Source organism: Branchiostoma belcheri, unplaced genomic scaffold (assembly GCF_001625305.1).
Source record: "Branchiostoma belcheri isolate BF01 breed outbred unplaced genomic scaffold, Haploidv18h27 scaffold5, whole genome shotgun sequence".
NCBI classification, from domain to species: Eukaryota; Metazoa; Chordata; class Leptocardii; order Amphioxiformes; family Branchiostomatidae; genus Branchiostoma; species Branchiostoma belcheri.
Window position 1 is genome coordinate 3,255,274 of NW_017804131.1, and position 27,794 is coordinate 3,283,067.

A 27,794-nucleotide genomic window follows, 5' to 3' on the forward strand; every position below is an offset into this window, starting at 1 on the left:
AAACAAATCTCAAGCTCATGCACGAAGGTAATAACGAAGTATATATACATATGTCCCTGTGACACATTCAGAACGAACACAAGCCGAACAAGGTTGGCTGAGTATGGAAGCAGTACTAGTCTGAACAGATTCTATTCAAAAGCCTACCTTTAGAAAAGAATCGAATCGAATTTGCCATATTCGGCTTTGTGTGAAAGGTGCTTGGCTAGATGTCTACGTGCAGTTTTACCGATGAGACAGACTGTTTGGACCCAGACTGCTCCTTCAGCGTCAGCCAGAATGTCTTCATTGTCACTCCATCCTGCGTGGTAAAGTGGATTTTAGCCAGTATTACGTGGCAAAGACAGCCGTTTTACCATGCATACGACATTTTAATGTAATTTAATTCTCTTCATGGTGTAAACGCTTGTACGGTGTTTCTAAATAAAGGGAAAGCTTCTACGCTGACGTTTGGCTTACTAATACTGTAGAAGATTGTTTTTTTTGTCTTGTGTGTCATACAGAAAAATATCAATATGGCCTGAAATGATGAGGTTGAATTCCTGTCGTGTTACCAATTACTTTTCCATTCGGCGAATATATAGTAAAACTTAAAATGTATTGTGCCCAGAGTGACGGGGACTGAATGGTATGAATATGAAATGCATATGAAAGGACGTCCCTGACATTATACTCTCTTCATGGTGTAAACAGCTTGTGTTTCTAAATAAAGGGAAAGCTTCTACGCTAACGTTTGGCAGAAATCCCTGAAGTCTGGAAGGACCGAACTAGGTAAAATTTTAATTTCTATAAAGCTATAATTTTAAGAATAAAGTTTTAATTGGGTAAAAGGAATGAATACGGATATGTTGTTGAACATGTGCTTGCTAGCATGCAACCGGACGAATTGATGACCACCGATTGCGACCGCCTCCTTCCAGGATAGTAGCTATTGGCACGCCACGCAATCCGCATTAAATACAGACTTTTAACCGTTACATATAGCAAAACACGATATTGGGAACAAATAAAAGCTGTTTTTTCTAGACTTGAAAACGATATATTTAGCCTAATTGTAGAAAAGTTGTCACATGCACAGCTAAACGACCAAGCTGCGATCGTCAGAAAGTGGGAATAACAAACTATCTATCCGTCTTGTTTTTATTTCGTTAGAGAATAGATGATTATGGCCGTCGTGGTGTGGTGACTACATGTTCCGACTGCAGAAGGCGTTTGAAGATTCCATTGCTGCATGGGGGGTATAGAATATTGGAACACCCCATTAGTGTGGGAGGAGATAGGCCCATTTTTGGTACAGGGATGTGATGAAGCCATTTCGTGCATTTGCTCCCGAGCAAATGTCGGCCTTTCTAGTTACACCTATTCTCGCTGTTTGGAAACTTACTTTAATGGTGACGTCACCCCGTGGCTCCACGCGAAAGGAATCACGGGACGACATGAGCAGGTCTCTGGTAGACGGCGAGATTTGGATCCGGTTTGCTGAAGCAGGAGGAACGGGCAAAAAATAAATTTACCATCTTTCAGTAGCGCACTGATACAAAGTGTTTGTCGTGTAATATTTCAGCTGGTAAATAAGAAGGCTTTATCTTTACATGCTTCTGGGTTGATCTGTTCATCATTGAAAAACATATACTGTGGACATGCAGTGGATATTAACTTACAAATTATTTATTTACAATATTAACAACGTGCTATCTTAGACTAAGTGCCAATATTATAACGTGAGGAATACTGGCAGTGGTAGTTAAGATCTGTACTTACGTTCTCCGGTTTGCTCCAAGCTTTGAGCAATACTAACAGTGTTTCCAAAGACGTAATAACGTGGCCGCTTCTTTCCAACTACCCCCGCCACACAAGGCCCTAAGAGATAACAAATAACAAGTAATTACATGTAACTACTTTCTGTTAACATTGTTGTTGAAAAGGCTTTTCCTGATACTTCTTCTATTATTCGAATTAGCATTTATATAAGAAGCAATATCTGTATCTACAAGACGTGGCTTTAGAAGATTGCTTTTTTGTCTTGTGTGTCATACAGAAAAATATCAATATGGTCTGAAATGATGAGAGGTTGAATTCCTGTCGTGTTTCTAATTACATTTCAGGGCTATTCGGCGAATATATAGTAAAGCTTAAAATGTATTGTGCCCAGAGTGACGGGGTATGAATGGGAAAATAACTGGGTAAGTAACGTGGGAGCAGTGCACCCGAGGAAGCCCAATGTGCTCCGTTAGTGAGGACGTCCAAAGAAAGGATGCGGTAGTTTGGAATATTGAGGAATATTGTGATTTTGAACATTCGTCATATACTAGGTACTTGTTTATTCATTTTGTATTAATTTATTTATTTCCTGTGTTCCCGTTACCCGTGACCCCACTCTTTAACTGGACTTCCGGGAAGAGCGGAAGATAGGGCATCCCAGTCAAAATAAAGAATATTGTTTGATTGATTGATTGATTGATTGATTGATTGGTCAATAGTTTGATTGATTTGACTGACTGGTTGATTGATTGATTGATTGATTGATTGGTTGGTTGGTTGATTGGTTGATTGATTGGTTGATTGGTTGATTGGTTGATTGGTTGATTGGTTGATTGGTTGATTGGTTGATTGGTTGATTGGTTGATTGGTTGGTTGATTGGTTGATTGGTTGATTGATTGATTGATTGATTGATTGATTGATTGACTCATTGATTGACCTGTATGGATGCCGATGCGCAGTTCCATGGGATAAGGTATGTGTACGGGATGGAAGGACCGGGAGGAGTTCAGGAGGTGCAGCGCCGCGCATGCGATCTGCTCCCCGTGACGGTCCCCGTTCTTCGTCGGCAAACCAGAGGCAACCATGTAGGAGCCAGCTGCGGAGATAGTTCACAAAATATTATATTGCATAAGAAGTAGAAATCTTATCATAGTTAATGTTTGAGATTGGAAATCCCAAGTTATGTAGAAATATACAGCATGGTCAGCTTATAAGAATGTGGTGAAACTAAGGTATAAACTTATAACAAAAATATGAGAGGCGTACATGTGATTATGATGGACTTAATTAACTTGAATTATAATGATAAAAATTAATGAGTATGTCAGAGACGTCGACAGATGATAAAGTAGATTATTTTGTTCCGCTGTCTTACAACAACATAGAAAGATAGGCAGCAGTTTTCTCCTAATTATGACTAAACGCCTCTTAACGAAATTCTATAACACAGCCTGGAGATGTCTACATTTATTTGGTAATTTATGGGATAGCACTCCTATTATTATCCCATTAATTTACCCGGAATTAAAGAGATAGTAGGGGAGCTATCCTTTAATTCACCATATAGAGGATTATTGAATCTCATTCTGGTAAATTAATGGGATTGATTCACAACATAGAGAAGGACTGAAAATCCTAAGGCCCTAAGAGATAACAAATAACAAGTAACATGTAACATTTTCTGTCAACATTGTTGTTGAAAAGGCTATTCATAGCATTTATATAAGAAGCAATAGTTGTATATACAAGACGTGGCTTATTTTAGAAGATTGCTTTTTTGTCCGTAAGTTGTGCGTCATACAGAAAAATATTAATATGGCTTGAAATGATGAGGTTGAATTCCGGTCGTCTTTCCAATTACTTTTCCATTCAGCGAATAGTAAAACTTAGAATGTATTGTGCTCAGAAAGACCGGGGACTGAATGGGAAAATAACTGGTTGTATCATTTATTTGGTAATTTATGGGATAGCACTCCTATTATTATCCCATTAATTTACCCGGAATTAAAGAGATAGTAGGGGAGCTATCCTTTAATTCACCATATAGAGGATTATTGAATCTCATTCTGGTAAATTAATGGGATTGATTCACAACATAGAGAAGGACTGAAAATCTACACATACTTTTGGCAATCTATCAAATTTGTTGGTATAAGACAAGCTAAGATGAAACGTTTTACGGGCGCGTTCTTACCGATACTTTCTACCTTGTAGACATCGTACCGCCCGAGGACAGCGTCAAACGTGCGGTACATCCGGTTGAGAAGATCGATGACGTTGTGAGGAGAGATGGAGGCGGTGAGATCAGTGAAGCCGACCACGTCAGAAAACATGACTGTCACCTGGCAGAGGGACGGATAAATACAGAGAACTTCATTGACACAACAAAAGTATAGCGACTTTCGTAAGGTCCTAACTACATGTGAACTGGTCGGCTGGCCACAGACCAGTAGTGTACGCCACCAAAAACAACATGGCATTGCTTTTAGAGCTCTTCCAGGCAGCCAAAACAACACTGAAAGCCTTTTTTTTCAACGAAATAGAAAGAGAAATATCTAGACATCTGGAAAATGACAGCATTTATCCACACATACCAAGAAAATTTTTTTTTCAGTTGGTTTGGATGCACGGGTACTCAAAATGGGCCTTCTGTGCTTGCGGGAAATGGTGACTTTTGTCCTACTGTTCAGTGGCACCAGCCGAATCTGGCTGGCCATAAAGTGCGGCATGTAATACGAGGAGATGGTCTCTTACGTACTCCTCTGGCAACCTATAATGTCAACCGATCGAGGAAGGGGGCGACCAAACCTGACGCTATAGAAGGCTTTAGAGGATGAAGTTACCATGCTGAATATGGAGGGGCATCAATGGTGTCACTACTTGTTACCCCAAAGGCCACGAAAACAACAGAAATCATTTATGCAAACCTTTGTATGAAGAAATGTATCTAGCTTCTATGTTTCAAAAAATCTTGTTGGGAGTGACTTGTTTGCCAACCTACAACCACTCTCACACAGGCGTAATGTTGAAAGGCTAGCGCTGGTGTTATTTCATCGCTATTTCTATGGTAAATGCTCCGCGGAACTTCACTCGCTAGTGCCTCCGTTTCGTAACCCAAAACATTTGAGTGGCTCCCACCAGCCTTGTTTTGCGGTGAACATTAAGTAAATATATGTATATCTAGCTGTACGTTCTGTATATATCTGACAAAAAATAAATCTAACGTTAGGTGTTCTATCTTTCAATAAGGATACATGTAGATGAATACTCAAGTACCTATTTTGCTACGTTGTGCAGATTAGAAAAAAACAAGATAGAGTTTCTCTTTAAAAAACGCCCATTCCAAGCCAAGGCCTTGTTGTTTGGTATAACTGTATGGAAATCTCTTTACGTTAATGAAATTTTGTTTGCATCTGTGCCATCTGTTGACCTACTTTTACGATTACTCGTACATACTAGATAGATTGGTAGACCCAGATGTATGAAAACAGCAGGAAGAATACAGCATTTCCGCCATTCACGTGAAGAAATACACCTATTTGTTCCATCTGTCGATGGTACAGTAAATCGTATCATAGTCACCATGTGCATATCTGATTTCTCTTTCTCTGTAAAGCTAGCAATGTTTCAAAGCATGTTATGTTATGAGGTGCTGTGGCGTAGTTTGAAATGTCACATTTTCATTTCTATATGTTACTTTTATGTACAAAAACAACCTTGTAAAAAATAGCCACTGGGCTAAATGCAATTAATATTCGTGTGTCAAGAAGCGTGACTGGGTAGATATGATTGAATATATACGAGTAGATCAAGACAAAATAGACAGTTTTAGACCACCGGGCAGGAAACGCCCTACGGGTATTAGCAACCGATAATGACTACTTATTACCCTACTAACTTCTCGTTTGATTTCCTGGCAGATATTGACTATATAATATATAATTAGATCAAAGGCCTGTATAGTTATGCCAAAGGCCGATCTTTAGTGTGTGTGTGTATGTGTGTGTGTGTGTGTGTGTGTGTGTGTGTGTGTGTGTGTGTGTGTGTGTGTGTGTGTGTGTGTTTGTGTGTGTATTGTGTGTGTATACATGTATGCGTGAGGGTGAATGAGTACGATAGTCTAAGTACCTGCCTGTTGCGTTTTAAAATTTTATCTTCCTCACCTCATCGAAGTACTCAGCCGGGACCGTGTCCGCTTTCTTCATGGCGTTCACAATAATGGCGGGAAACACGCTGTACAACAGCTGGTCTGACTTCTTCTGCTCCTGTTCTAACTTCGCGGTCACGTGCTCCAAGTTTGCCGCCACAGACTGAGTCTCACTGGCCATTTTGTACACGCCCATGACTATAAAGGGACCGATGGAGACCACAGTTAGTAATATGGTGTACCCGGTAGCTAACTGGATATCATCTTGTGCCAGAAGATCGCCGATGATGCCCAAGACTCGCTCAGAAAGATGCTCTTCAACTTGCCGAAGGAAGCCGATGTACTGGGTCATAAGGTCGAACCATTCTGCTCCCATCTCAACAGAAGCGCCGGCGATTTGGTTCATTTTGATCTCTTCCCGGGAGAGAGAAATATTTGCTTCAAGCGATGTGCCACGAAACTGTTCCAGAATCTGGACCACGCTGTCGCTGTATAACATGGCATCCTCCAGGTTAGCGTTTCCGACGGCTAGCACCTTGTCGTACCAAATCAGCTCATCCGAAGAAAAACCGCCTGAATGAACACAATTATACTTCATACTTCCAAGCATGTCATTTTCGTGAACATTTGTGACGATCGTACGTACATGTTCATAGTGCAAAAGATAACTTTCTCGGTATATGAATGAACGTCAACGAAGATTTGCAGTACGACAAAGAAAATGGCGTCCCTTGACGCAAAACACATCCTGACAGATAGGGAATTTGGCGGCAAAACGACTGGAAAGCGAACAGAAACCATAATCAGTTTGTCCTTCACACAATAGAACATAGATTTCCACATCAATAACGTTACATAACTGTACAGGGAATATCCTTCCATCGTTCCAGAATATATCATTTGATGTTTGAGGCTTTGTACACTTCCACTAAATTCTTTAGCGGGAGTGTGACCTAACTTGACTTGACTTGAGTGTAAACCATAATATCATTATTCTTGTTAGGATGACATTGCCAGACGCCATTACTGCTGTATCAAACGTCACTGCAACCTTTCTGTTACATTGACATGATATTTGCAGAAAAAAAACAAAGCGTTTGCTAGCTGCATGGCAAGGAGACTTTTAAGCCTCCTAAAGATTATACGTAAGGTTGTGGCGACTATGACAGAACGTACAAAAACAAGTCCTGAAAAAGCTTTCATGTGTTTTCCTGGATTAACTGCTTCGCTGCGTGACTTAAGCCCTCTCTTTATGAGAAGGATTTGCGTCTGTTGACGCATTAACAACTAAGAAGATGCCAGGAGATTTATCTATTCATTATCTCGCAGAAAGTGCAGATGACAGTAAAAACAAGATCAGAGTTCCACGATCTCATACCTTTGCTAGATGACGTTAACTTATGACTGAAATTCTCATTGCTTATGCAAATTAGGTCGTCATTTACATAATGAATAAGCAATATCTCCATATGCTCATCTCGTTCTCTATTACATATGTCAAAATCTTGTATGCTCCTATCTTGGAACGCAGCTAATTTATAGAAATTCCTCAATTATTATGTAAATTAGACATTTAGATAATTGTTCAAATTGAAGATTTTTTTAATGTACCTGCAGTTCCGGAACTAGCTGCAAGGAGGCAAAAACTTAGATCCTTTCTTTCCCTCGTCAGAACAATGCACGTTGAGACTAAATTAAATGTAGGATCATAATTTAGTATAGCCAAATGTGCATCATTCATCCTGTTATTCATTCAAACAGCACTTCTTTACCTTTATCTATGTGAAGATACATATAACCTCTCATTAGCCTTACAGACGACTCGGGATAAGTCTACTTCAGTCATACTTAATCTCCAAGCAGATCCCTAGCTTTCGGTGGCAAGACCGTATCCATTAGCCAGAGGAGTTTGTACGGCCACATAAGTGGCTAATGGCCACTCCTCTGGCCAATGGACACTGCCTTGCTACCGTATGATCTGCTTGGAGATTAGTCATACTCTCTTGAAACATTTATAGTACCAGTAACTATTCAATACGACTAAGTCTTCCTCGACGGCGTGATCGGCTAAATTTGCAAACCATGAAGGATGACAACCTTCAAAAACCAGTAACAGCTGGCAAATGTCAAAACGTACGTCTCTATGATCGCTAACAGGGATTGCTATATTCAGTGTGTAAGTACGCCCGTTTGTACGAGTATTCCCAGCTGGTGTGTTACATAGGAAAGGTGGTTATTACGGTTTCGCGGATATAAAGTGTACCTAATTACGACAACCCCTGAAAACATATCCGGCCTACTGAAAAATGATATCCTTTCATCACAACCCACAGTGACGCATCCGCCTGTAGTGTCATATCTACCCCAAGGCCGTAGCAAAGGTCCATTTTTCATCTAAAGGTGCAAGATTTTTTATTTACTGATGGACTGATCTTTATCACCAGCGAGGCTGGAACCGTAGAAAAACTGCTCACTTTGTCATTAATTAAGGAGTTATGTCTGATTTTGCCCTTAGAAATAATCCTCTCAAAACGCAGGAAATGCCATTTCAGGAGGTTCAATTTTCAAAATTTCCCCCTAGGAAACTTGGGCCTTCGGCGCTTGCTGGTCCCTCAGAACACCCCCCCCCCTCAAAATCCTGGCATGTACCTTGAGCGAAGAAAACGCTGCCGAGCGCTCTCTCCAGGCCGGCGTAATCTTTAGCGCTGACCACCATCTGGTAGGCTACAACACTAGTCCACAGCTGGGACCTGTCTGCACGGCTCAGGACCCTCCCCATGTCAGAGATAAACTTCTCAGTCACCGCCGTGTAGAACAGGATCTCCTAAATAAACAATAAGCAACGAAATAAACAATTCACTGCATATGGCTGTCAGAGTTCCGTTGAGGAGTTATTTATGTATTAATGACATACCTTGGGTAGAAATCTACATGCTCATGCAAAACATTTAGAAGTTTAGAACACTCTTTTTTTTACTTCCGATCTTTGAATATCAAATATTGTCGACATCATATCATACATTGCACATCATTGGAATTCCAGATCTAAGGAACTGTGATGTAATTGAAGATATCATAGGAGAAAGACTAGCTACAGACTTGTGCAATTGTGATATAACTGGGTCTATCATAAGAAAAAAACAAACGTTACAGATCCAAGCAACTGTACCAGAGTTATCAACCAAGGATTGAGCTGTTCATTCTTTCCTAGAACTATCGCAGAGTGGAACTTGCTGCTGTCACCAAGTATAATAGGGGCATTGTCATTCAATAGCGTCTTACAATGTTTAGAGTTAGATGAGTTCAAGAGTAATGTGTAATGTAGCCAGCTGCCGCCGCGCCGCGTGCCTGCGAAGCTGGTGTGTTACGCCGAAGGGCGATTATACCGGCTATACAGATACAGATACAGAACTGTGATATAACTAGGGCTATCATAAGAAAAAGACAAACCTTACAGATCTAAACAACTGTGACATCATTGAACGTATCAAAGAAAGGTCTACAGAGACAATCAACTGTAATTCATCAGAAAGTATGTCAGACAAAGGTATCATGAAAAGACTGCAGACCTCTATATATTGAATGTAATATATCATTATCAGTTTCATAAAACAGACTACAGACCTTAGCGACTGTAGTTTCGTTCCGCTTGAACCAGACGTCACTCCTGTGGTCCGCCAGGTACCGCCGGAAGTTGTCCGGACTCCGGAAGTACCAGGGCGTGTCGGTCGTGACGTCAGGCCAGGCGGGCAGGTCTGTGATGGCCATGTCTGTGTTCTCGTACTTTCGTAACAACCTGTTGTAAGGTCATAGTAAAACGTTAAACTTTATTCCAACACACATATTATACAGAGATCAAATTTTCAGCGACCACTGTCGCCTTCATCAGGATACTCGTAATTACTGACCAATCACTTCACAAAGTGATCTCGCGAGAATGGTGGTTACAAACACGTGACCTTACTCACACGATACTTTACTGATACGTGACGTGAGCAATTGAACAAAAGTGCCAGGGAGTTTATATCCTCTACCATCTCTATTAAGTGAAGGCTGAAGTGCTCTGATATTATCGTACCTGTTGTAAGGTCATGTTGATTTGATTATGGATGGCATGAATTTTCGTCAGTTTTCCCAAAAGAAGTTTTCGACCATACTGTAAGTCGTACTGAACAGCTGCGAAATGAGCAAATATATGCCGTACATTGCCAAAAAAATAATAATATTGGAAAACGATACTGATGTCGTAGAATTCCGAACTCAATTCCAAAGGCAAAGTGAAAATGTGAAAATATACACTTTAATAAATCAAATCAAGAAAATGTGAATAAAATGAAGATGAACTGTCAATTATTCACCATACCATACTCTGTATTTTATTCCCTTGTTCATCCTAATATCTAACATTAGCACTAAAAGAAGTTCATGATGACTTGCAAATGTAAATGCTCACATCAATTATACTCTGGATTATTATAGATTATCATTTGACGTTTAATTCCTGTAGGTGTGACTAGTTGACGTCAGTACGTACCCCAGGTAGACGTCAGTGTCGCCTTGTGAGCCGATGAACAGTGACGTGGTGCCCCTCTCCACCGCCATGTTGTGCACGGCACGGCCCATGTACGTGGTGAAGGAAATCTCCTGACTAGCCGCCCGTCTGCTCATTCTGTTCTCATTTACCTAATGGGGAGAAAGGTTTTCTGACCCGATCCTGGACACAGTACACTCTGTGTTTGTTTGTGAAGTTGAGAGAAGGACGTAGAAAAGTGTGGGGGTGGGGAGGGGGGGTGCGTATTATTAAATACAAAAGTACTAGGTCACAATTCAAAAAACCCTCGGATGAAGGAGTCTGTGACAATATAGAGAAAGATTTCGGGTGGGTCCGTACACTTTTAATGCGTTCTGATTTACCCTTGTTTTTACGTAGTAAGTTTATATATATATATATATAGTAAGTTCAAGCCACCCTGTTCTCAAGCGAAGTACTATAGTTAATTCAATCAGGACTAAGGGCCATTATATGATGACACCGACCATAGATAAGCATTTGTTCCCACCTCGTTCAAGATGATGGCGTTTTGCACGACCATGCCCAGAATAGGCAATAGAACCAGGAGTAGTAGTCCGAGTAGCTGTACCGTGCATCTTCTACTTGGCGGCGAAGTGCTTTCATCTTCTTTTGTTGACTCCCGGTACTTTGCGTAGAGAGACATAGTTCTAATGAAACATCTTTCAACACTGGCGATGTTCCTTTTATATACAGCATCTCATTGATTCTGTTTTGTTTAATGTCTTAAACGCTCAGGGCGTACATCCGATTTCTTAACACCAAAGCCCTTAAAAGCACTTTACGAGGACACGTCACCCACACAATGTCACGAAAGGCAGGACCCAAGTGAATGCTATAAAGTCAGTAATCTCTAAGCAGATTTCTTGTGGGCCATGGGAGTCTATTGGCCGCCAGTAACCTGTTGATAGTCCCCATAGACTGCTTACAGGCGGCCAATGCCCCCCCCTCCCGCGAAGAAATCTGCAAGAGGATGATAACTTTAGCACGTGCACTTCTTTGTACTTTGTAAGATCTCCGTGAAGACTATTTTGCAGTGACTATTTTAACAATGGCCTAGTAATTGCTTCTGTTGCTATCAAGGTAAAGCTGCTACCATTATGTCGCTAAATGATGCACTTGTCTGGCATGTGTCAAAAAGTGGTAAGGAATGCTTACTGAGAATTCTCCATTCTAGAATACACACTGTACTGTATGGCCCACACCCCTTCTCTTTTTCACTATTTCTCTCTCACTATTCGGTTTATAGTAATGGGCCCAGCGACATTAGGGAGCAGGCGAAAACTACGGAGGATGGCGCCCAGGCTATACAGTGAGTCTCGCTGGGTCTACACAGCTTAACATGCAGATGTCGAAGCTTGATGACATCCCACTGGGTGCTTCTGAATTACAACACTAGGCGTGTTGTCAACACTTCGGGTGCACTCTTCATGTCACTTCTAAATGAATTCAATTGATCTCCAATCATAGCAACCATTCATGGTTTAGTCGTGATCAACAACTTATGCAAGAGATTTATCCCGATTCCATGTTGATTTCTATGTCTCTGAAATGCTACTGAAGAATATGATTCCCCTAAATTGTACTGTGCGAGCTCGAGGTTATTTACAGTTAGATTTTAAGCTTCTTGGCCATAGTCAGTCCTTTCAAAAGTGAATCCCAGCACAAGCCGTAAAACTGAGTAAAAGGTTCAGTCATTTTTCAAGTTAAAGTTTCATTATTGTAATTCATAGCTACGGGTACACAAAGGGAGGGGGTTAGAACCGTTCCATACGGGCTTATAATTAGCTAAGCATTTTAAAGTGGATATTTCTGTGAAATAAATTATTGACTTAATTTATGCTTAGTACTAACTATCCTCAGCCTCTCGAACCACAGTGGTTTCCCAGAAGCCTTTCCCATGCCGCCAGTAGCTAGGCATATGGCGCCCGATATAAATGAATAACCAAGTCCTTGACATAACGGATCTAGACATATTACTTGCCCTCGGTTGAAGAAGTCTGGAAGGCTCACCAGCACTTTTACAAATCTGTTATGGTCAAAGGGTGGCAAATTGCATCTGTAAAGAGCGACCGACATCTGTACGTGCGTACAATTTGAAGCAGACTTGCTTTAATGTAGGAGGTTCAAAGCTCAAAGCAGGATCCGTGATATCAAAGAGACTCTCCTACGTACATATACCTACACTGTAGGCTACGATATCACTTTTCAAACATTGTAGGCTATACCGTAATATTATTCTTCAAACCATGGAGGTAGAATTTCTACCTCCATGTTCAAACATAGGTTTATGTTATTTTTAACGTGTCTTTACACGTTTTTATCGGGCTTTCTTTTTACCGGTATCTTTTGTACGTCAGCCAAAACGTCGGGTGGAAAATGGATGCCAATTTGATACTGCCTTGCAGTCACCAAAAGATCTGCTTGGAGATGTTACTTTATATGTATTATCTTTTCTTTAACGCCAGCCCAACGTCGGGTGGCAAATGGACGCTGCCCTTCTATTTCTATACGATCTTGCCAATTTGAGTCTTGCAAATGGATACTGTCCTGCTAATACGATACTGAACTGCCAATTTGACATTGCCTTGCCAATTTAATACTGTCTTACAGCCACAAAAGCATTTGCTTGGAGACTATACGATATGTCAGCTCTACTATCTAGTAGATTCCATCTGAGAGAAAACAACAAATCCTACTCTGTCTGTGGGCAGACTTAGGATTTTAGAAAAGCGATCGACAAACACCGTAGTATACATGGGAAAATACAATCCTTTATTGTGGTGAATATAAATCTTTTCATGGGTACATTTCCCCGGCAGTGAAATGCATTCGGGCATTTCCGGGATTTCAGTCCGACACGTGCAGCACAAAGGCAAAAAAAACGGTATCCTACTTTCTTGATTCGTACTTTAGACACTAGTTACCAAATACCACTAAGATTTCTGTTACACATTCATATCAAACATCAAATACGTATCCGCCCACTACATAGGGCCATTATCTCACACCTGAAAATGGTCAAAACAATGATTTCTTTACGTAGAAAGATAAAACACTACAACATTACAAATCTCACTGTGCGTGTACTTCACTGTATCCTGTGTCTTGTTACATAGTCTTCTGATCCGTCTAGACAAAATAATAAAGTAGTTTAAACGTCACAATCGTGGATATTTTTTTCTATTTTGTCTATAGAAATAAACCACTTGGCTTGTCACGTCATAATCATATTAAAAGCTTGTCTATGTTTTGTCTATTTAACTGACAGATCGTGTGATATGTGTACGTCTTTTGTGATTACTCTATGAAAAGAATTAACTGCCGAATCTCGAGTCAATCCCAACTTTAGACTGCCTTGTATACTTCAAATCCTGTTTGAGATATTTTGAATTTTTGTACTATGCCAGCATAGCAATGTTTCAGAAAATTGTATAACAAATAGATACAACATTCAGAAAATACAGTTATAAATACAGAAATACTATACATTCACAGAATGGTCAATGTGACAAGAATGTCATCACAAAATAGATCGGCATTTACATCAAATATGCCGCCGACGTACTCTAGGTTGTTGAATAGCCTACAGCTTAACAACCTGACACGATGTGTTCCACTTGTGGTTATTGTGAACGTCACAGAGTACATGCATTACGTATTTCTTCCGATTTAATTAAAATGTATCTGCAGCTTAGATAAACATGTTACTCCAGCTGCGTCCAAGAATCGTAATTGGCCAGGTTGGCCCTTCTCAGTGGCATAGTACAAGTGTACGGCATTACATATAACAATTACATAAAAATGTAAAATATACACGAAACTTGGCCATTATCCATACTCAAAGTCCATATTCCGGTCCGGTCGTAAGGTGAGGTTCAGCTCTAGATGTTAGCATACGCCTGAATACTGGCATGTTAGTAGCTGTGTTTGTAATCTGGTAGCTCTTTCCAGCCACAGGTACTTTCTACGTTCTGGTTTAAATTTCCAGTGTAAATATGTTTTTACCAACGTGTGGCGCATATGATAAATCAAGTGTGATTCTAGCTGCCCGGTTCGCGATCGGTGGCTTCTTTGAAAAGTATTATCCACAAGCTGCGTGTACAGCTGACTGCATCACAGTAATCCAATCCGGGTAAGACCATGCAATTGAATAGCGTTTTAAGGGTAACTGGGGTTAGACTCTCCAAAGTGCCCAGTCACGCTGATGCACTCTTATACAACTTATTTACGAGTCAAGACAGATATTTCAAGTTAGAAACAACAAGAGAGTAGCTATCCGTTATTTTTTTTTATCTAGATGCCGCTTAGGTGCAAAAGAACTTGCTTGGTTAGTTTGTTTGATTCGAGCCATATTCCTACACCACTGAGATTTGCATTCACTTTAATTACATTGGGATTGACGTATCCAACAGTGCAATGCCCTGTTACCAAGTTATATAACAGCGGGCATGTCATTGAAGTATAGGATAAATAATAACCCAAAGGTTTGATGTTATCGTTTTTTCTTTCATTCATCTGTAATTAGTGTAATTTCTGCCGACGGGCATTTCTTCAATCTTTGCTTTGATGATTTCATTCTGTTACTTCCTTCAATGTAATTCAATAAAATGTAATAGAAATGTTACCCATAGCCACAATCTCCTTAGATGTTTTCAAAATAGTCGGCATATTTTTTTGATATCACATTTTTTCGATTCCATTCTGTTTCTTGTCAATCATATGTGTGTTGTGCTAAAGGCGCTACCCAAATTTCAGTGCAATGTCCTCTTTACCATGTTATATAACAGCAGACATTGTCATTTGATGTATAGGATGAATAATAATGACCCAAAGTTGTACATGTGATGGTGTTATCTTTTTTCTTTCATTCATCTGTCATTAGTGTGAGGCCTGCCGTGTGTGGGCAGTTCTTCAATTTTTCCTTTGATTATTTCATTCTGTTACTGCCTCAATCACATGGGCAGTGATTCAATAGAGTATTATAGACTGCAATAGATATGTTATCCATAGCCACAATTTCCTTGGATATTTACAGAATAGTCGGCATATTTTTTTTAATATCACATTTTGTTTATTTAATATCATTATCTGTTTCATGTCAATTATATGTGTGTTGTGCTGACAGACGCTGCCAAGATTTCAGGGTAGGTATTCTTTTAGACTAACTCTAAATATCCCACCTTTTCTCACATGTCCGTAAAACAGGCGACACTGTAGTGTACAAGAGCTACACTTGCCACTTGGCACTTTGCCACGTCACACGTTTCTCCGGATAGTTGTTCTGAAAACCCACCGCGCCTTCTCCTGAAGACACGACAAAGATGTCCTTCTTCTTCTCCGCGGTCGGGCTGGGCTGTTGATGACCGATCAGCCAGAAGGTCCGCTTGTAGATGTCTGGCATCAAGTCCTACAATATGAAAACCAACGGTTAAAGTCATGAAAATAAAATAAAGTAATGGAGAAAGAAAGGCCATTTTTTAATCGTTTAGTTTAACAGCTGTATTCTTTAGTTTCTTGTGTATAGTCATGCCTGAGACTAGGCCTGTCGCAAGGACTTCTCTTCTGGCGTCATCCCTGAGCCTCATTTAATACTTCTCTTTATCGTCCACCCAACCTGCCGTGTTCTATTCAAACCGACTGTACCGAAATATACTTTCATTTGTCATCGATGATGCGACCCCTGGCGAGCAGTAATGATGTTTTGCACTGGCTTTGAATGTAGTAAAAATGGGGCGCGTTGGCGTGCTTAGCTTATAGTGATTAACTTCTGAAAGTGAAGGGTGAAGGATGTTTCAAATATATCGCCATCTATGGCCACCCGACTAAGACATGTTCGGTGTAATAACTACCAGTTCCACTCAAAACATTTTCTCATTGGCCATTTTCCCATTCTCATTGAAAACGTTTTATGATTAACCAAACTGAGTGAGTCTCCAGGAGGTTACGTCATCCCAGAAAAGTTTGACCTCCTCACCTTGATAGCCAGAGGCGTATCAGTCCGCGGCACGGCGGTGAAGCGTCCCCGTAACGTCAGTGTGTGCATGGTCTCACAGGAGATCTGGATTCTGTTCGCTGTAAGTGCAGAAGTACATGACACGAACATGTTGTTGAAATCTTCAAAGTGATGATGTGTGTACTAAAACAAATATTTACCTATTCGCTTGGATGTGGATTACATGCAGCCAGTGCTAACTAGCTAGCCGGCGCTGTACAATGAATGAAGGAAGGAAGACCTTTATTGTACCCACGTACCTGGGTTAAGTACAGGTCACAACAAAAGAATATAATGCAGATAACGACAATCTCTTACTGCCAGGGGCTATTACTAAATATGGTAGCAATTAGCAACCTTCTTTCGAGAGGACGGACCGCTAGGCGCGCAATTTAGTGAGGGTACCCTATTAGCCACTGTCTATTATATTACAAATGTCAAACTCCGATGAAAACGCTACCTACTACTCCTGGATATCGATTGCCACAGGATGGGTAGACTGAGTATGTAAGAATGAACTTTGAGTTTTCCCCCATGAGAATCGACTCTCTAGATCTGTTTTGGATCCAAAACTTTAACCACAAAATGTCACAGTCACATAGAAATGGGTTAGTAACTTACTAGTCAAGCCCAAATGTATTAAGTTGAGTGGAGTGGGGAACAGGTCATTGGGTATGGTCTTACTGTTGTTGTTCTGTGCTGGCAGGTATGCAAGTACAAGTTATCTGTTTGCTAAGAACCGGACGGACACGTTTGACGCTAAACGCCGTAAGGTTACCCACTCATTCGTTTCCCGTCTGTTGTCGTCAGACAAATGTCAATGAGATTATCCATCTCCTTGTGCATTCCGATGCCTTCCGCCACAGTACGTTCTGGCGGCACTATGTGGACTTAGTCTTCTCCAGATAGTTTTAGATTTGTTTTTAATTGTATGTGCTGTGTTTGTTGATATGGGCCATGGGCCTGATGCAAATAAATAAATAAAATAACCTTCGCTGGTTGCCTCAAGCTTCTGTGCGATGTTGACAGTTCGCCCGAAGACGTAGTACCGGGGTCGGTTGTATCCCACCACTCCTGCCACGCACGAGCCTTCAAGTATTAAAGAAAAGGAGGATTATTTTTACCTATCTCACCCAAAAAGCGACGCGGAATTACTCTAAAGAACACTGCAAATACACATAAGTCCACCTGAAGCCTCTCAAAATCTCAAAAGACGGAAACACCCGGCTACATTTAACCAGCTCAACTAAGCTTACTATACCCTTTTTCTTCTGATGTTACATAAATTGATGAACTTTATGAAGACATTTTACCATTAAAAGGTTTGCTCTTTGAAGGATTAAGAAATGGACGCGTTAGCTTGAAGTATTTTGTTGGGTACTTGGACGAAAGCACCAAAGTGGCTGTGGTCTACAAATGGGTTCCACGATCCCCAGGGTACGTTTTCCATTAGAAACAGACTGGTCGTCTCTCTTTATTTCCAAACGAATGGCAGCCGCTCTAGACCCTTGATTCGGCCCCAACGATTGTAACGCTACATGTAAACTCCTCACAATTCAGCCCATATCCAATAACAACAAGTAGTCATAGGCGACAATTCTCCTTGAAGTTTTATATTTTGCAGATTGGGAACAGTAAGGCGAAGTAAACGGTACCCGCGCTCGACCGGCGGTTCAACTAATTCTCCAAGCAGATCCCTTCGGTGGCAAGACAGTATCCATTAGCCAGAGAAGTTTTGCCGGCAATCTTTGGCACAAGAACTTCTCTGGCTAATGGATACTGTCTTGCCACCGAAAGGGATCTGCTTGGAGATTAGGTTCAATCACAACGTACAGCCTGGCCACCTATCGGCCGGGCGATCATTTCAATTGACATTATAGGGTTGTTTCTGAAATATGCATTTACTTCAATATGCAAACTGCTACGGTAAAAAGAAAAGAAAACAATGCATCATCACGAACATAATGGCACACCATATGCCCAATTACATAGAAATACAACGGAGAGAACCAAGACTTTTAGCTGCGACCACAGACCCCAATCTCTACGTATATCTTACAACAGGCGAGCCAACAGCTGGTTCTAACCCTAACATCTGCATGAAGGAAAGGACCCCCCCCCCCTTCCCCGCTATTCAAAACAACGTTTTTTGCGGCCAGTCCCAAATTTGTTTATTTTTTTATTAAAATTTTCCAGCACATGCGTGGAGGGGGAGGGAGAACAGGTGGGTCAACTTTACCAGCTCCCTCCCCTAATTACATCAATAAAAATAGTATAAAACAGCATTGGATTTAAACACATTATGAAAGCAATATATAAACATATACATACAAAAATATGGACATGTAATAAATGCCTCCTTCATAGAGAAACAGAAAAACGAGTCAGATTATGTGCGCTGAAGCCTACCTGTGTGGACCCCGATGCGGAGGCGGATCTTGCAGGAGACGAGCAGCGGGTTGAAGTTCTTCGTCACCGCCATGAAGCGCAGGGCCAGGGAGGCGATCTCCCCGGCGTGCCGGTCACCATTGGCCGAGGGTAGCCCCGACACAACCTGGTACACGCCGCCTGGAACAAAAATGTGTTTAAAGCTTCATTATGTAACATAAGAAAGATACAAAAATGAGATTTTCTGATCATTTTGCCATTCAGGAAGTGTAGGTGCCAAAATATGACGCCTTACAAGTGTATTTCAAGGCTTTAAACACAGCTGTCAGCCATGTGTTTACATTCTGGTATTTTGTGGTGGCACCACAAACTGAGTGCAAACTGGTGCAAAAAAATGTTACATAATCCCCCTTTAAATCATCACGTCAAACATGTGTTTAACGGAAACCAGAGTAAGGATTTAACTTTATTCCGTAGTAATCTCTACATCTGTACATGCTCAACTGTGGACGCGTGTCTAAGTTGAGCAAGCTTTACATGTACATACTGTATTAGCAGAGGGGATCAGTAAACATTTCAGCGTCTGATAATTTGGGATGTACATAGAAGTCACTATAAACCACCGCTGGACGAGTGTGTGGTGATTTAAAAAAAAACAAGGCGATGAAACGTAACGTACAGAGGCTATAATATAGTCTATTGTTAGTAGGGGATGTGGGCTACCAGCACTTCCTTCGCTAACGATCTACACGGTCAGAAACATCATTAGCCTGCTGATGCTCCCTTGACATTTCTCGAGTTTTCTCTTTCAATAGGTAGCAGCCTGCTCCTATTGAAAGAGAAATCTAGCAGCCTACTCACATGTCTGCAGGAGTTTTCAACAATCAATATGAAAAGGCTGCTTCCTGTAGAAAAAGGACACAGGAAATCTCGGCCCTGTGGAAAGTTCTATCTGCAGCTGGCTAATGGTGCTTGAATGTGCAGCAGATCGTTAGCGAAGGAAGGATTTGATCTTTAAGAAGGTCGTTGTACGTTTGTCGCACGCCTTTTCATCTTGGATGTGTAAATGGATCTTGGATATGTAAAATCTTTTTATTAAACAGACTCCGGCAAAATCTTAGGAAGCAGTGTTTGCTTCTACTATTTGAAAAAAATAGATAATAGTATATCGTATTACGAAAAAAAAATTCAAAATCCATCAACCTTCAACCTGCAGCAAAATCCATTAACCTTCACTCAAATGGTAGGGGTTGCTACATGTAGTTTCATGTAATAACATTGAGCGGTAAGCGTTATAGTCGGAGTACATGAAAATGCGATGTGGTTAGGGACCTTCCTTTGAATAATGTTAATAACAACATTCTCTCCGAGGGACGACCCTAACCGAAGCTAGGTACTAATTTTCATCTGGAGGAAGCGAGGGGTACAACCTCAGGGCATGTCAGGGATTCGAACCCAGTACCTCTGGATCCTGGGCCAAACCCACCAGCCATCACGCCACACCATATGTCATTCTATGTATACTTATAGTGAATGACTGACCTGTACTCTCCACCTTGGTAACGTCATAGTCGTCAATGATGGAGTCAAAGGTGTGGTAGAGGCGGTTCAACATGTCCACAACCTGGTGTGGGGACATCATGGCGGAGATGTCAGCAAACCCCACAATGGACGAAAACATCACTGTCACCTGCAACAAGATTAACGGTTATGATATAACTGTAGAACTGTAGTTATGGTAATAATATAAAGCCAGAACTCCGTTTGTGGTCGTGAAAAAAAGGTGAAAACAAACATATTGTTTACAAATAAAACTGGGTAAAAGAAGAAAAATGCTTGTTGAATAGATGTCAATGGTTTAAGCCCAAACATATAACCAGTCCCGGTTTGTCCTTGGTAAGTGTTGTCAATATACATGCGTATGCACCTTAAGCTAATTTTGATACTTTAAGAACAAAAGCAGACAACAGATCAGTAATGTTCTAACAGAGTTGTTATCTGTAGTGTAAACAGTGTCCTACCTTTTCGAAATATCTCGCAGGAACGGCGTTGTTTTCCTTCATTTGGTTCGCGATGCATTTTGGAAAGATCTGACCCAGGAGAATTTCTGCCTTTTCTCGGTCATACTCCAGCTCCTGTGTGAGATCCTTCAGACGGCAGGCGATGGCATGCATGTCAGACGCCATCTTGTACACGCCGTACACGATCGGGGGGCTCACTATCATCATCGCGATCAAGATGATGACGTTCAGGGTGACTTTGGTGACGCCATCTTGAACTTTGGCTTCAAGATCCGACAGGATCTTCTTGGAGAGCAGCTGCTCCATGTTCTGAAGAACGGTGATGTAGCTTGTCATGTTGTCGAACCAGCGGATGCCGGCCTCGGCTGTCGGGTGCGCCGTGTTGTTTTTCAGGATCTGTCGGCGTTGGGCCGTCAGTGTCTTCTCCAGGACACTGTTTCTGAACTGGTCGTCAAAGATGGCGGCGATGTCGGCGGAGTATTTCAGGGCCACTTCGAAATAGGACATCGCGTAGAACTTCACCTTGTGGTACATGCTGGCTTCCTCTTTCAGCAGGCGACCTGGAATGACAGGAACGGATGTTATTGCATCTTCTTTCCTACATATTTCATTACATTAAATTGGTAGTTCCTATATTTCTATACTCGTACAATGGAAACGTGATTATATGTGCATGTTTCACATGCTAAAAGCGTTACTCTTAGTCGTTATTGAACCCAATTGACGTGACAGTGAATTGTGCCGTGGGCTGGAAGCTTATGTAAGATTGTAACAACGGGAGTCTTACGTAAGCGCAGTATTACACATGTAGCTGGCACAAAATGGAGACAGGTTCACCTATAAATGGTTCTCAAGTGGCCTATTAAGGACTCGGCTAATAGACTCGTTCTAAAAGTCTATTTTTCTGGCGGATTTCAACAACAAAGTAATTAACATCATTATGTTCTTTGGTCTCCTGCTTTTTTCAACCACTTGTCCCTACTGTTCAATTGACATTAGTCGTTGACTGACTACCAGAAAGTCAGGCGCTTGACAACATGCAATTGTATGATGAGGTTATGTGAAGGGCAGAAACACTGTATTTTACATTTCTAGAAATGACAGGAGAACTGGATTGTGTATATTTGACCGTAGCCCTGAGTGGTTGGCCTGTGTATACTACAAATTACAAATTACATGTCTGCGTGTATTATCTACGGTAACATTACGAGTCACAATCAGTTACTATCAGAAGGAATCATAAGACTGGACTATCGAAGTGGTTTCGGCGATCTCCTATCTTATGCATCAACAGCACATGCCTTGTCCAATGCCATGTATGTCCAATGCAATGTACATTTTTGTCAGATTCCAAACGGTTTTTGTAATATTTTAACATGTCAGTCCTATATATAGGTCTTTGGAAATATTTGGTCCCTTGTTCATTATTTAATAACTACTTGTACATACTTGCTTGCCATGTATTATGTATTGTCTTATGTGTTTGTGGTGGCATGAATCCAATGTAATTTGAGTGTGCCGTCAATGAATGTTTAAAAAACAATGGTCAACATAGCACCTATCCTTGTGGTCTATCCGTAACAAAACATCATATATATCTTACCTTTAGCGAAGAAGATGCTTCCTATGGCTCTCTCAAGACCTGCGTATTCTTGGCTGAGGATGATCATGTGATACGCTATGGCTTTCATCCACACATGAGATGAGTCAGCTTTGCGGACAGTCTGTCCGAGGTGGGAGATCAGGAAGGTGTTGATGTCTGTGTAGAACCTGAGAATGAATCAATGAATTTTTAGTTATTTATTGATTGATCTTAAAAACGGTAGGATGGTACCTTCAGTTTATGACAACTGATTTCCAAGGTAGCCCAACATAACAAGTTACAAAGGACATACATGTAGACAATCAAATAATTAAACATAGAGATAATAAATAATATGAACAAAGAGTACAAGTAGTCAATCATTGGAAACAGGACATGTCAATCAAAACAAATAGTCAAAACCATAAGGCATAATCATAGTCCGTGTCATTCCAGGCAAAAGATAAGTCAGTCCATGAAAAAAAAACCTTTATTGCTCGACAATTGTACATGGTACAATGTATGGCAACAATGACAATGTGATTACTAGTAATACAATCGAGTCTATTCTAAGACACTGCTAGTATTACTACAGGAATATGAACGTAAACGGCGTATAACATGATGTGTATTAGGCGTTGCTATCTGTTACAACACTTTGGGGCATGACATAAGTAGATTGAAAATTGACATTCTAGATACGTGCTCGAAGGTTAGAAAAAACAGTTACTCATGGCAAGCAACTAGGTTTGATTTTGGAAACGGTCAGATGTTTCAGGTAGCATCCACTACCTTTCGTCAGTCACACAGAGTTGTCAGTAACGCAGGTTTATAAGTACGAACTAGTACTATTGATATTCCAGACATGTGTAGAATACAGGGTGCCGTCCATCCGCTAGTCTCCACCAGACCTAATTGTAAGCTTAATAATTGTAGAAACCGGCCTAAATGGAATGTAATTGGTCAGGAGAGTTGGCCAGCCTTAGAAGGTCAATTTGCATATCCCTATACTCTTTGATGTCCACTATTGGGTTTAGATAGATGCGAAGTACCAGTCTGAGAGTAATCCGTTTATTGAATGAAAGAAAGACCTTTATTGTACGTTTAGGCTCTTCATTACAAGCTAAGTGCAGGTCATAAATAAAGCAGAAGTGAAATTACATCTTACTATACCTATACATACTAATGTTAGCTACTATATGTGCAGGTTCAACCTTGTAAATATAATATTATGAACATATGGGGCTAAATATGCTAGTACATGGCTTGTCTAGTTTGATAAAGAATACGAATTTGAATTTTTCTGGTAACTAGTGTTGGGTTACACCATGTTGCAATTTTACAGCAGGAAGGATTTAGACTCCTGTCTGACCACATATATACATGAATGTTTGAGTAAGAATTAACATAGCAGCCTACATGCGAAGACAAACATTATGCATTTGCTTTGCAAATGTTTCCTTTCTAGTTGCCACAATGTTTTTGTTTGCGTCAGAGCCCCCAGTCGTGCGTGCGTCAAACACAGTCTTGGGTATCAGTACCCAACTACAATTAGCGTGAAACTGGTGCATACCATTATTGCGACAGCCATGACAATTACAAGATGAAAGAGGACTTACAATGGCGTAGGCGGGGTACAGGCGAGGGAAGGTGATAACTTACTGGATTTGTTCCTCCACAGATGTCTGATTTTCGAGGAGTTTTTTGCGGTGCTCCTTGACGTACGCGTGCAGGTTTTCCCCGCTCCGGAACTGCCAAGGGGAATCATCCGGTACGTTCGACCACCTGGTGAGGAGAGCAAAGGCCTCATCCGTCGCACTGTACATCTGAAAACAAGGCGGAAACGAACAGTTACATCTCTCCGTTTGATGTATCCATCCATACCCAACACGCGGGGATTGTGATCTAGTATGCTCTCTGATTCCATTCACATGAAACAAACATTTAGGAACCGAACAATATCTTTCATCAAGATTCAGCAGCACATAAGAGACGGATAAAAAGACTGGGGGAGGAGCTGTGTTGGTAGTCTATTTAAAACCACTGGAACAACAAAGCGGCTTAACTAGATTCTCTTCTGACTGTGAAATGAACATAAAGCGATGATACATCTGGCTATAAAGATGTGTGTGATCGAATAGGTTTGGAATTTCTGTTACTGCACATCTAAATGCAAATCTGTCTAGAGGGCGAAGCCATTCTGTGTAGTCACCTGAGAAGGGCATTTGAGTCCTTAAATGCTGGGAGCCTGGGATGTTAGAAGGTATAAGAGATCAATAGGAGGGCACGTGCGGTAAGCGGTGCAGACTTTATAGATACTAATCGTCTAAAGATGAGCTCTTTTAAAGCTCCTGAGAGGTTTTACTTGATATTATAACAGCTGAGGTTAACGTACGTCCGTTCCCAAACCGCAGATAAGGTTTTGGTGAACGTACTGCTTAAGGATCCGAATTACTTTTCCTATTTAGATGTAATTGCTTTCCCCACACTTTGTATTAATTAAATTTGTCTTTTAGGGCTACGTGCTTCACAGCTCGTCCTCAACCTCATATGACCTACTACATGTTATTCGCGTTGACGTATTGCTTACATTTGATATGATGTCCTGCTTTTAATTTCCGGGTAAAGGAAGGAATGGCTGATCGGAAGGCCCGGTATAGAAGGGAGGGGGGACTCATTTGGCATGATATGCATGAGCGTAACAAGTCGTTCGGTTCGATGTGATATAGCTAGCCTCCGCCGCGCCAGCGCGGGTACCTGCGAAGCTGGTGTGTTACGCCGAAGGGCGGTTATACTGGCTATACCGATACAGATACAGACAGTAAATTTCTATGACATCTCCGGCTAATATTGCCAGTCGTCTTCAATATACAGTAAATCACACTGCTGTGGAAACGCTATAACGGTAAAGACGAGAAAGCGTAGGCGTGGGCACAAGCTAACACAAGCCTGCTGAACATTTGCTGCTTAAAGTGTAGATAATACAGTGCTCTCCTGTTATTTGCATGGACCATTTGTCAGGGAATTTTATTCCTATAACAGGTTTAGTCCAATAACCTTAGGAGAGTCCACACGACCGACAGGGAGGGGAGGTCAGTTGGTTATGGATGATACTGTAGTGAATGGGAAATGGTTTGGGTTTTCAGAATTTTATGCAGATCCCAGGTTTATGCCAATGTCAGTGATGCAAATAGTTGGTGAGCACTGTATTTGCATCCGATTATTTGGGTGCATCAGCGGCCCTTAGTCAACAGAGGCTTACAAGCATTTAGCCTCATTTCTTGCGTTTTGGAGGGAGGGAGGGGGCGCTAATTTGTACTCTTTTCTAATTTTCACCATTTGTTGATTTCCCAGTTGCTTCCCTTCCCTTCCCTCACTCCCCTAACCCTAATCCTAACCCTAACCCATCCTACCAAAACGCTAGCCTCCACCAGGTCTTTCTATGGGAATACGGATCGATAGAATTCGGCAAAAAAGAGAGAGTAAAATTGGCCAAGGGAGACCGGGGAGGTAGTTTCTTAACTGCGCGGCCAGTCAAACCTACAAGGCGGCCAAACTCCGCTGCCAAATATTCTCCTATATATAGCCAGCGTAGCTAGTCTGGAGACTACCAAAACGCGGCGCACTCGAATCGTCTGCAAAGGAGGCTAACAACCATTAGACTCATCTATAAAAGCGTCTCTCGCCGTTGTATACATTATACACTCCTAAGACTTAGTAAACATAAAACATCTGGGTAAGCTCCCTCCTTCCTGCGCTCTACAATTACTTTTGAATTTTCTAGACTGAGGAGAAAATGATACATAAGAGCTGTTTGGTCGTACCTGCGTCAGGCGGTCGTACACTCGATCGTTGTTGCCGGAGCCAACATACAGAACTGTGGTCCCTCTCTCCACCGCCAAACTCACGGCGATCAGACCCATCTCCGTGCTCAGAGAGATCTCTCCCGACACTACCTCAGCCGACTCCTTCTCTATTTTCGTGTCGTGGACAATCATGCTGCTCTGAACGAGCATGCCCACTACGGGGACTGCCACTAAGAGGAGGATGCTAAAGATCCTAAAACCTTTGCCCCTTTTGGAAAGGGCTTCCCTGTCTTTAACTTGCATTCTGCTGATAACGTTGTCGTCTACCGGTGTGAGCCGGCGCTCGCACATTGTGCCTACTGATCCGGCTCTTACACATGTAATACCATGGTGATATCGTGAAAAGACCCCGCCCCCGCTTACCATATTTGGAAACATCAAAGGGCGTTGCCGAAAAACAACGGTAAACCAATGAGCATCTCATATGTGGAATAAGCAGCCGAGGAGTGTGTGCACTTTTACTGTCGCTCAAAGATATAAGAACACATTTCCGTATGCTGGGCCCCCAAATACCATACAAATGGTATATTCTAGCACAAGTAGATGAAATGGTTCGTACGTTGTCTGCGTACGACCACGTAACTGTAGCTAGCAGTGCAACAATAGCATGATTTATTTTCACGTAATGCACAGCAACAGGCTTTATTTAGCTGTAGGAAATGAACTGAAGGAAATTGTGTTAATGGTAATTTTTTTCCTCGTATTGAGTTTGTAAAACCAATTCATATCGATACAAAGGCCGAATATTCTGTGTATCCAGTGGGCTCAGTATGCCTTTAACAAGACTTAAATACTGAAAAACTAGTAGGTGGGATTTCGGTGCAAAACCTACTCCTCCGCCAGTCAAGCGTACTGAGCTGAGAATGACGTCACTGAAGTCCTTGTAGTTAATAGTTCAAACCTTTCCTGGGCTCTGGTTAGGCCACGTTGATTTGATTATATGGATGACATCCTCCGGGAGCCCCAAAACTGATGCGCGCGTGCGAATAAAAAAAAAGTTTTGCAAAAAAAAAGTTCTTTTCATTATGAAATCTACGTGGTCATGAGGGTTGAGCAAATGGCACAGAATATGGTTTGGCGAATAATCTAGTCTTCAAGTTCATTTCTTTACAATTTCGTCTTTTTTCGTTTGATTTTGGCATTCTACGACATTGGTATAGTTTTTATTAATTTTTTTTTGTAACTTATGGTATATTTTTGCTCATTTTGCAACTGTTTTGTACGATTTACAGTATGGTTGAAAACTTGTTTTTTTTTGGAAATGGCCGAAAATTCATGCGCGCGCGGATGTCATCCATATAATCAAATCAACATGGCCTGAACAGAAATTCAGAACTGTTTGTTTGATCCAGGGTTATTACATGCACAAGGATGTGTTTGGAACACAGGGGGATTTCATCACGTCTCCTGAGATCAGTCAGATGTTTGGCGAGGTGAGATCTGAATCCAATGTACACTGTTTT

At 41.2% G+C, this 27,794-nt stretch overlaps 2 protein-coding genes across 2 annotated transcripts in view; both read right to left on the reverse strand.

Moving 5' to 3' along the window:
- LOC109480183 (guanylyl cyclase GC-E-like) lies at positions 1-15,688 on the reverse strand. Its single transcript, XM_019782345.1, has 8 exons — positions 15,663-15,688; positions 8,559-8,733; positions 5,926-6,482; positions 3,957-4,104; positions 2,700-2,858; positions 1,762-1,860; positions 1,385-1,479; positions 1-301 (listed from the first exon to the last, which is right to left on the reverse strand). Exons 2-8 carry the CDS (start codon positions 8,686-8,688, stop codon positions 206-208), a joined length of 1,284 nt encoding a protein of 427 aa, XP_019637904.1. The 5' UTR covers positions 8,689-8,733; positions 15,663-15,688; the 3' UTR covers positions 1-205.
- The window catches only part of LOC109479658, a 14,695-nt gene continuing 2,377 nt past the window's right edge, over positions 15,477-27,794 (reverse strand). The window contains exons 3-11 of the mRNA XM_019781646.1: positions 26,290-26,689; positions 24,128-24,291; positions 22,487-22,653; positions 20,884-21,443; positions 20,405-20,552; positions 18,884-19,042; positions 17,465-17,563; positions 16,457-16,554; positions 15,477-15,889 (exon numbers count right to left, since the gene is read on the reverse strand). Of these exons, the coding sequence (XP_019637205.1) occupies positions 15,710-15,889; positions 16,457-16,554; positions 17,465-17,563; positions 18,884-19,042; positions 20,405-20,552; positions 20,884-21,443; positions 22,487-22,653; positions 24,128-24,291; positions 26,290-26,689 (1,975 nt within the window). The 3' untranslated portion in view covers positions 15,477-15,709. The remainder of the gene's footprint in view (positions 15,890-16,456; positions 16,555-17,464; positions 17,564-18,883; positions 19,043-20,404; positions 20,553-20,883; positions 21,444-22,486; positions 22,654-24,127; positions 24,292-26,289; positions 26,690-27,794) is intronic.